The 10,203-nt window shown below is 41.2% G+C and overlaps 1 protein-coding gene across 5 annotated transcripts in view; it reads right to left on the bottom strand.

The window, feature by feature from the left end:
• Positions 1–2,518: 2,518 nt before the first annotated feature.
• The window catches only part of EPRS1 (glutamyl-prolyl-tRNA synthetase 1), a 46,452-nt gene continuing 38,767 nt past the window's right edge, over positions 2,519–10,203 (bottom strand). For all 5 annotated transcript variants that reach the window (XM_036354675.1, XM_036354676.1, XM_036354678.1 and 2 more), the window contains 6 exons: positions 9,662–9,859; positions 7,709–7,882; positions 6,804–6,964; positions 5,589–5,667; positions 2,975–3,039; positions 2,519–2,874 (listed from right to left, as the gene is read on the bottom strand). In XM_036354675.1, the coding sequence (XP_036210568.1) occupies positions 2,724–2,874; positions 2,975–3,039; positions 5,589–5,667; positions 6,804–6,964; positions 7,709–7,882; positions 9,662–9,859 (828 nt within the window). In that variant the 3' untranslated portion in view covers positions 2,519–2,723. The remainder of the gene's footprint in view (positions 2,875–2,974; positions 3,040–5,588; positions 5,668–6,803; positions 6,965–7,708; positions 7,883–9,661; positions 9,860–10,203) is intronic.

Here is a 10,203-nt window from a genome sequence, read left to right as displayed (position 1 = left end):
GAGGGGGAGTTTTCCACTGCCTGGGTGCTGATCGAGAATACACAAGCACCTACTTCCACACATTCTCCCAAATAAGACCCCCCCAAAATAAAAAATTCCTCATGGTCAGGGAAGATAAAACACCTTTAAACTGGAGGAGCTACAGACATGACCCCAGTCATTTCAGGAAGAAAGCCAAATTATAATGACTTCACTGAGACAAGGAAATTTTTTTGTTTTTAATCTATCACCTGTCACACTCAAAGGTTTGCTGGGTCCTGAATCCATAAAACAATAGCGGCCTCTATTGTTTTGAGTAGCCTGCCTACAGTCAATCCTTTAAAGAAATAAGAGACTGAAATGACTACTCCCAGTGTTTCCTGAATTTAAATTCTGTGATGGTTAATTTTATGTGTCAATCTGACTGGGCCACCAGGTGCCCAGACATTTGATCATTGTTGTTTTCTGTGAAGGTGTTTGGATAAGATTAGCATTTGAGTCTGAAGACTGAATAAAGCAGATTGCCCTCCTGTGTGGGTGGGCCTCATCTAATCCGTTGAAGGCGGGAAGAGACACAGACAGTCCAGATTCCTCCAGCTGAGTGCCTTCAAGCTGAGATGCAGGGCTTGAATTGAAAACATTAGCCCTTCCTAGGTCTCAAGCCAGTGGCCCTCAGACTGAAACCATCCCCTAGACCAGCAGTTCTCAACCTGTGGGTCACGGTCCCTTTGGCGGTCAAACGACCCTTTCACAGGGGTCGCCTAAGACCATCCTGCATATCAGATATTTACATTACGATTCATAACAATAGCAGCATTACAGTGATGAAGTAGCAACGAAAATAATTGTATGGTTGGGTCACAACATGAGGAACTGTATTTAAAGGGCCAGAAGGTTGAGAACCACTGCCCTAGACTCTCCTGAATTTCCTGTTTGCTGACTCACCCTGCAGATCTCAGGACTCTTCAGCCTCCATAACCGAAATTCTGTATAATCTCTATTTATTCACCCATCCTCTTGGTTCTGTTTATCTGGAAAACTCTAATACATTCAATTAGGCCTAAATCCTCACAACTTAGATGTAGCCCTAATGGTTTCCTTAGCATCTCATACATCACCTCCAATTCATCTCCAGACTTCTAATACAACCAGGTTGTGTATCAAATCGCACCCAGATCTCATCCATTCATGCAACAAATACTGAGTACCTACATGTCACACACAGTTGTAGGCTCTGGGGAAGGGAGCAATGAGTAAGACAAAAATCCGTGCCTTTATGAAGCTTACAGTCTAGTGGGGGGAGACAGATAATTAACAAAATAAGTCATAAAATGTATTGAATGTCAGGTGGTAATAAGATGGAGACAAACGAAGCAGAGAAGGACAGAGTGTTGGCGTAGGGGTGGAGTTCTAACTTTAAATGAAGTGATCAGGGAAGAATTTACTGAGATGCTTGAGTGAACACCTGAAGGAGGTAAGAAACTCACTCATTCAGCAGGCGTTTCTTTTCTTTTTTATATACATTTTTATGGATTTCAGAGAGGAAGGGGGAGGGAGAGATACACGTAGGTTGCTATGCCAGACTCTCCAGTCAAATGCCTTCTCTTCACTGTTTTATGGAGTGTTTTCTGCTGCTGATGCCAAGACCCAATGCAGGAGGAAGAATCTGGAGGGTCTGCTCAGCCCTTCAACTGATTGAACGAGGCCCACCCATACTACGGAAGCCTACCTGCTTCACTCCTCTACCAGTTCATCAGCAGGTCTTTGTTAATGATCTGTCTCCCCCTACAACATGCTGTTACTACCCAATTCTAGCAAATGCACCTGGCCTACTGGTTTTCTTTTTTTCTTTTTCTTTTTTTTTATATATTTTATTGATTTTTTACAGAGAGGAAGGGAGAGAGATAGAGAGCCAGAAACATCAATGAGAGAGAAACATCGATCAGCTGCCTCCTGCACATCCCCCACTGGGGAAATGCCCGCAACCCAGGTACATGCCCTTGACCGGAATCGAACCTGGGACCCCCTCAGTCCGCAGGCCGACGCTCTATCCACTGAGCCAAACCGGTCTCGGCATGGTTTTCTTTTTACTGCAATGAACACTAGCACACACTCATGACTGTGAGTGCCAGCCATGTATCTTCATTAACGGCTGTCATCTGCAAGCAAAACAGTGCCCTTTCCTAAAGGACGTTGTTTGGCCGCAGGCTTCTGCATCCTCTGGAAAAGCACCACCTCTTCTCAGATGTTTGGAAAGTTTTGATATTTTAGCTGAATCCCAATTTAAAGAAAAAAGTCTACCTCTTATCAATGTAGATTTAGGGTAAAAGATTCCTGCCCTTCACATACTGACTTACTGTGGAGTTCCTTTAAAAAATGAATTCCTTTGAAGCAGCCAACTTCAAGCTTTTCTGCATCTAGTTCTCACCAGAAGCTTCAGGAAATTCCTACGAATGGAGGATATTTTCACCTCTTCGTAGGAACTTCCTTGTAGTACGTAACTCCAATACTTCAGAAACGAACTAATACATAAAACAAATGAATTCATGGTATTTATTACTGGGGTGGTTTACAGAAAAGTCTTTTGCCACTGGTATTTGAGACATAAGAACAGGTGTTTATCTCATGTGACCTCCTTTTTGAAGTTTTATTTTAAAAAATCATAAAACTCTGTATCTGGGAAGATATTAGTATCAATTTTTTAAAAAGTGCAGAGGGTTGGAGAGAGGGCCGTGGCTTTGTCCTCAGTAACTACGCCCAAACAAGGTGTAGTACTTGGCAGGGTTCTTGCCGCAGACGCATCTGGCTCCAGGCTGCAGCTCACAGAGCGGTTTGAAGGGGATGCAAAGGCTTTTGGCTCCCATGGATGGAGCACCAGGTTCCAGATCCTGATCCCTGAAATTAAAACATACAAGAATTCCATTCATTGAAGTTGTGCATGTCTCTTCTTTCTCACAGCCTCACCTCCCACGTCTTATCTGCTCATTGCATTTACCTGGCCGTGGTCTTCTTGATCCAGTCTTCACAGTCAATTTCCCCACAGAATGGGATCTGAACAATCTAATAGGAAAGGAACAATATACAGTGTGTATCCCTCCTTCCAGGCTGTAAATAGAGCACCAGTTATTTGCAGCCACCCAGCCCTTGCTCAAATGGAGTCCCTCCTGCAAACTCTTCCTTGCACGTGGGACTTGGTTAAAACATGTTCCCAGAGGCTTTTCTAAGAACAAAGTGAAATAGACGAAGAAATGATAAAACCTGAGCAATTCATCAGATGAACGTTCCTGCAGAGTAAGGAAGTTACCTACTTCTCTCATGTTCATTCAGCAAAATGTATTAGCCTGAGCCCCCAACTTGGTAAAATGTCATTTTGATCATCGGCCTTGAGATAATAAAGAGGTGATAATTTCAAGGCAAATCTTGGAGGGAAGGAATGAGTGGGTAAAGGGAAGATGGAAGGGCTGGTAGTAATAAATATTCTGAAAAAACTGAATAGAGAAATTGTGCAACGCAAACTGAAGCAAAGACCAACCTGGGTCTAAGAGCTGAAATCACACCAACGGCAGCCCTGAAACTTGGAAATCATTAGCAGTTGTGCAATCAGAGCATGAAAAAAATGTGTTTGTTTTAAACAAAGTATTGTTTAAAATTCATTACAGAAAACAAAATGGGGGAAATCTTTACTGTCACTATTTACGCAATGATAAGAATATTAAGACAATTACAAAAAAATGCCTTTGGATACTAAATTTGGTTTCTTAGAAATTTTTACTTTAACTCACAACATAGCTATATTTTTAAATAACTAATAAATTTTACAGCAAATAGTCTTATTTTCTTTTTCTCATGAGAAAACATTATTAAGCCTCGAGAAGGTATTTCTAAAATAATTTTTAAAATTTAAAACGATGTAGCATGTAAAAAACTCAACTTAAGTTATTAAATGTTTTGGACTCATAAATGATAATTTTGTAAAACACCATGTTTTAATTCTTTCTAGCTTCAAAGTAAAGTATAGATAATAAGACCTAAAATTTCTATTTATTCATATAAGTCATTAATATGAAGTACAGTATTCATTTTTATGCTATTTATTCAGTCATGGAAAGGTTCTTAATTTTTATTTTTTATAATTTCTATATCTATGTTTTTTAAAAGATACAATCTTTTGCAACACACAATATCTTTCATTTTGTAGCAGAAAATGTTAGTGACAAAAAATAACAAGACTCTAAAATTATGATGATCAACAGATTAGTAATGTATGTCAACAGTAAATATATATTACAAATATAAATAACATTTATTTTTCATTTAACTAAGACCATCCCCTTGGAAAAGTTACTGAAATCAAGTCCTACACATTTTTTTTTTTTTCATTTATACCAACAGGGAAAGTAGAAAATCAAACTTTCACCTACATTCACATTCCAAAGATCCCTTCCACCTTCTCCCTTCTTAGTAAATACAATTTTATTTACAGTAACTTCAAAGGTTGCTGGCAAGCCAGTAAACATATTTCAGCTGAGCAATATAAGATGAGATGCGGACGGAATTGGCTACTGAATTCAAGAAACGAAATGTGCTTTGGCCTCTGTGCTCTTTGGACATACAACTAAAATATGTATTCTGCTTTAGAACAGATGTGGAATCTATGATTCCACTAATGTCTGCTGAGACTCATTTCTTTGAGAGCAATGAACTAACTAGTGTTGACTCTATCGATTTATTAACTCTTATGTAATGTCTTCACAGACTGTATTGCTACAGTGACTCCATATTTCTATACTACAGGAAATTCTAAAGTTCAGTAAATAATGGAGAAAAAATAAAATAATCAAAAATTGCAGTGAAAGGAGAAACGAAACGTACACGGCACCAGTGGCTACCCATTCTCTAGCCTTCTCTCAGAAGGACGGAGCTTGAGTCACGTGACAAATTACAGAACCCAGAACGGGGAGGATGAAAGGCAATATTCCAAGCATAAGAGAACGGTGGACACGGAAGAATAAAGGATCTGAAGGGCATTTTGAGATGAACTATTTTGCACTCATTTTATAAGTTAGTAAACTGAGCCAGCGAGATTAACATGCTCCCAGACCACGCACTGAGACCTAGTAAGAGGTTTTAATCATAACCAATTAAAACTTTGCCTATCAAGCATGAGAAAAAGCTTTTACATAATCAGCTCACAGTGTTATCCAAAAATGATATACTGTCAAGTTTTAGGAAAACCAGTTGAAAGAGAATATAATGGCCCCGGCTCGTTTGGCTCAGTAGGTAGAGCGTTGTTGGGCCTGCGGACGAAAGGATCCCAGGTTCAATTCCCGGTCAGGGCACATGCCCGGGTTGTGGACTCGATCCCCAGTGGGGGGCGTGCAGGAGGCAGCTGATCAATGATTCTCTCTCATCGCTGATGTTTCTCTCTCTCTCTTCCTCTCCCTTCCTCTCTGAAATCAATAAAAATGTATTAAAAAAGAATGCTGAATACTATGTAATCCTTCTGTGTGACTGGCCTTGAAAAGGGGATTAATATCATGCTTCAGTGAGTCTTAAAACACCATTTACTGAAATAGTTTTATATTCAATTGTTTTCAGAAGTCTCTTACCTTTCCAGAATCCAGCAGCTTCTGGAAGTCCTCCATTGAATTTGCCACCACCATATGAGTCTTAAGGTCTTCAGAAGCCCTACCAAGAAATAGTGAGAAAAGAACACATAATTTCTCCTAATAATATGATGTTATTTTTAAACAAGCATAGTTTAATGAAATAACAACAACCTGGAAGTGAAAATTCAATGAGAACCTCGACTTTGTCACTAGCAATGACATTCAGTAATCTCAGTGAACTCATCATTGTGTAACTGTGAACACGAAATGGATGCGGAATTTGCCAAGCACACAACAGGTAATTTTTACTTTTGTTATGGTTGTTAAATCTCTGTTGACCAACATTCTATTCCTGCTATACCACTGGCTACCTGAGAGTCTGGGTTGTCTTTTTAAAAAATTTTTTTTTGGGGTGGGGGGGCATTTTTGAAACCTCTCTGGTCTTACTTTTCGAAGTTTTTACAATCCTGGAAAAGTACTCAGGTAAATCTAATTACCCATACAGGATTCTAAGAATCAAACACGAAGGCATGAAAATTTTTGAAAAGGAAAAGCTCATAAATATCCATTATTCAAGCTATTTTCACCCACTAGGTAATTCTTTTAGAAATGGAAATAAATGTTATTCTCTTCTGCATTTGAAGGCAGGCATGACATGAGGAAAGGAAATAAGGTGCCACACATGGACCAACCTTCTAGTGCCTCTGCCTTGAGACCTGCGATTCTAAGGTCAGGGCAGCTCCGAGCATCCCCCACCCCCTAACCCCATAGGCGGTTCTGAGCCTTGGCCACACATCAATCACTCAGGAGCTTTCACTACTGTAGGTGCCAGACCAGCTCTAGACCAATTACATTGACATCGCATGGTAGGGGCCCAGGCACCGCTGGTTTCTAAAGCCTCCCAGGGGCTGCTCATATGTACCCAGCAGGTGAGAATCAATGCCTTATTTCCTCAAATTTATGTCATAAAAGCCTAGATCTAAAACGAACCCAAATTAGCCCATGGGCCAGTCAGTCACTGCTGCAAACCCAGCAGGGAGCAGGAAGCACCTAGAAAAACATTCATAATACAAGTCAAAACACAGAGAGAAAGGCGCATTAAGAACCACGGGAAAGAGGACTTCCCGTTGGGACAGAGAATTCCCAGGACAGATCTCAAAGGTAGAGTGGGGTTGGGAGATGAGAGGCGTGAGCCGCTCATTCTGAGGAACTGACTTTCTGAAGAGATTGGCGTGGATGTCCTCCAGAAGAGCTTGAAGTTTAGTCTCGGCCTCATTTTCAGCCACCGTGAGCTTCTCTCCAGTATCGCGTCGGACGGCCACAAACTGACAGCTCTTCATATCACGTGGCCCGACTTCCAGTCTAATGGGAACTCCCTAGGAAACAAAAGAGGCGGCTAAGGTGACACAGGCACATCTCCAACTGACATAGGGGGGGGCGGGGGGGCCCACGGGTAGGCTTACAGTTGTGAGTTCACAAAACAGTTTATTCTTGTATTATTAATATTTATTAACCCTTTGTACGCATAAGTGTCCATAGGCACAAGCAGTAGACCGTCCCCACACGCCAGCCACAAACCTCGCATATCAACTCTGGTCGCCCAATTTAAAATCAGACTTGTTAGTGACATCTCTGGGTTTGTAAGGAAAACTATGGTAACTTAAATTCGTCAATATTCCAGCATATATGGAAGAAATTCCAGTATCTTCCCATTTTGGATGCGTGGCAGTTAACTAATTATAGCATTGTTTATTTGTATTATAACTGTAAAGCTACTTTTGCTCACCCTATATAGACTAATTTCATGGCTTTGACATAAATAATAAAGAAACAAAACAAAGGCATGCACAAACAGTAAGAAAAAGCAGGCAACATTCCTGAGCCATTACACAAACCCATTCCAACGAGGCATAAACCTAAGAAAAAACTGTACTGCCTGAGGTTTATTAAAACAAAATAAAAATAAACTTCCTCAAAAACGAGTTCAAATTTAGCAACTGAGCTGAACACATAGTTTCAGTGAAGAACTCATAACGATGAAACAGAGAAAAGTCATGAGAAAGACTTACATTTTATAAAAATACATGTAAAGAAGACTTAAATCCAACGGGAGAGTTTACCTTGAGCTCCCAGTGGTTGAATTTCCAGCCAGGCGAATAGTTATCTCGCAAATCAGCTCGAGCTCGAATATTCACACTGAGCAGCCGCCTTCGATAATCATTGCATTTTGCAATCAGAGCATCTCTGTCTTCCTCAGAAAGTGCGTTTGTGATGCCACAAGGAATGACCACCACCTGGAACCCAGCACAACAGCATATGTTCACACAAAGAAACAGCATACAGACGTGACTCTAAATCTCAACACAAATCAACACGGGGGGTGGGAGGGGTTGGCTTACAGTTGTGAGTTCATGAAACAGTTTATTCTTAATTATCATTTATTAATTATAGCATTATCTGTATTACAATGTAAACCTACTTTTGCCCACCCTATGTAGACTAATTTCATGGCTTTATTGACAATCCTATATAATAAAAGCCTAATATGCTAAGTATCCGGTCGTCCATTCAACCAATCAAAGCGTAATATGCTAATGGTATGCTAAGGCCACTCAACTCCTTGCTATGATGTGCACTGACCACCAGGGGGTAGACACTCGACTGGTAGATTAACTTGCTGTTGGGGGTCCAGCCAATCGGAACTGAGCAAGGTGGGCCGACACACCCTGGAACCCTCCTGCAGTGACTCCCTGGCTGGCCAACTTCCTGCATTCTTCCCCAGCCCTAATCGTGCACCGGTGGGGTCCCTTGGCCTAGCCTGTGCCCTCTCGCAATCCAGAACCCCTCAGGAGATGTTGGAGAGCCAGTTTCAGCCTGACAACAGAATAACAGGCGCTATGACACACACTGACCAGCAGGGGGCAGACGCTCAATGCAGGAGCTGCCCCCTGCTGGTCAGTGTGCTCTCATGGGGGAATGTCACTTAACCAGAAGCCAGGCTCACAGCTAGTGAGCACAGTGGCAGTGGGGGGAGCCTCTCCTGCCTCGGCGGCAGTTGGACATCCCCCAAGGGTTCCTGGACTGCGAGAGAGCGCAAGCCAGGCTGAGGGAGCCCGCCCCACCCAAGTGCACGAATTTCGTGCACAAGGTCTCTAGTGCAGTGGTTCTCAACCTGTGGGTTGCAACCCCTTTGGGGGTCAAATGACCCTTTCACAGGAGTCGCCTAAGACCATCAAAAAAAAAACATATATAATTACATATTGTTTTCGTCATTAATCACTATGCTTTCATTATGTTCAATTTGTAACAATGAAAATACATCCTGCATATCAGATATTTACATTACGATTAATAACAGTAGCAAAATTACAGTTATAAAGTAGCAACGAAAATAATTTTATGGTTGGGGGTCACCACAACATGAAGAACTGTATTAAAGGGTTGTGGCATTAGGAAGGTTGAGAACCACTGCTCTATTGAGTAATAAAAAAAACAAAACAAAGGCATACACAAGCCGAAACCGGTTTGGCTCAGTGGATAGAGCGTCGGCCTGCGGACTCAAGGGTCCCGGGTTCAATTCCGGTCAAGGGCATGTACCTGGGTTGCGGGCACATCCCCAGTGGGGGGCGTGCAGGAGGCAGCTGATCGATGTTTCTCTCTCATCGATGTTTCTAACTCTCTATCTCTCTCCCTTCCTCTCTGTAAAAAATCAATAAAATATATTTAAAAAAAAAAAAAAAAAAAAAAGGCATACACAAACAATAAATTGCTGGAGCGATTTCTAATCTATATATAATGTCTACCAATTAGCTGCACATGGCTTGTCCATGCTAAATAAATCATTTCAAAAAAATGATTTCTAAAAGAAGTTTTATATAAAGAAGCTAAAAATTAACAGTAAAAAACAAGAACACAAACGATATACATAGTTATACAACTGAAGTCTAGACTGAATTCTATGTTGTTTCTCTGTTGGCAAAATCTACCCAGATGATATTCAGAAAATTGCCCTTTCAAGTTTCTGTTAGTAAATATGACCTGTATTTTAAGTGCTAACAGAAATACCTTCTTACCTGAACGCAGGCTACACGGGGAGGTAACACTAAGCCCATGTTGTCCCCGTGAACCATGGTCATGACACCAATGGTCCGCGTGGTCAGGCCCCAGGAGTTCTGATAGGCAAACTGCTTCTCTCCTGGCGTCTTTGGGTCTTCAAAAACGATTTCAAACATTTTGGAAAAATTCTGCCCTAGATGATGTGATGTTGCTCCCTGAAATAAAGAGAAATAGGAGCTTTAATTGTAATAACCTATTATGCCTGCGAAAATGACTACAAAATCACATGCCTTAATATGACCTGTTTTGTCTTCCTTGATTTATTTATATATAACACATTTTAAAAGTGTAGCTGATACACCAAAGAGAGTAGGTTTAATTAAAAAGTGCTGCAGAAGTGCGCTGCTGTGGGCAGCCCCTTTCGGGGGAAGAACGTTAGTTATGAAGGTTAAATGGGACTCCACGCCTTGGCAATTCAGAACACAGGCCTTGACTTAAGGACTGACCTGGGAGACTTAGGAAAGCGGGGCAGACATGCCTGGAATTGGCATGTGGGCTA

The sequence above is a fragment of the Myotis myotis genome, unplaced genomic scaffold, assembly GCF_014108235.1.
Source record: "Myotis myotis isolate mMyoMyo1 unplaced genomic scaffold, mMyoMyo1.p scaffold_m19_p_21, whole genome shotgun sequence".
Classification (NCBI taxonomy): domain Eukaryota; kingdom Metazoa; phylum Chordata; class Mammalia; order Chiroptera; family Vespertilionidae; genus Myotis; species Myotis myotis.
The sequence above is the reverse complement of the archived record's forward strand: the minus strand, read 5'-3'. Positions and strand labels throughout refer to the sequence as shown.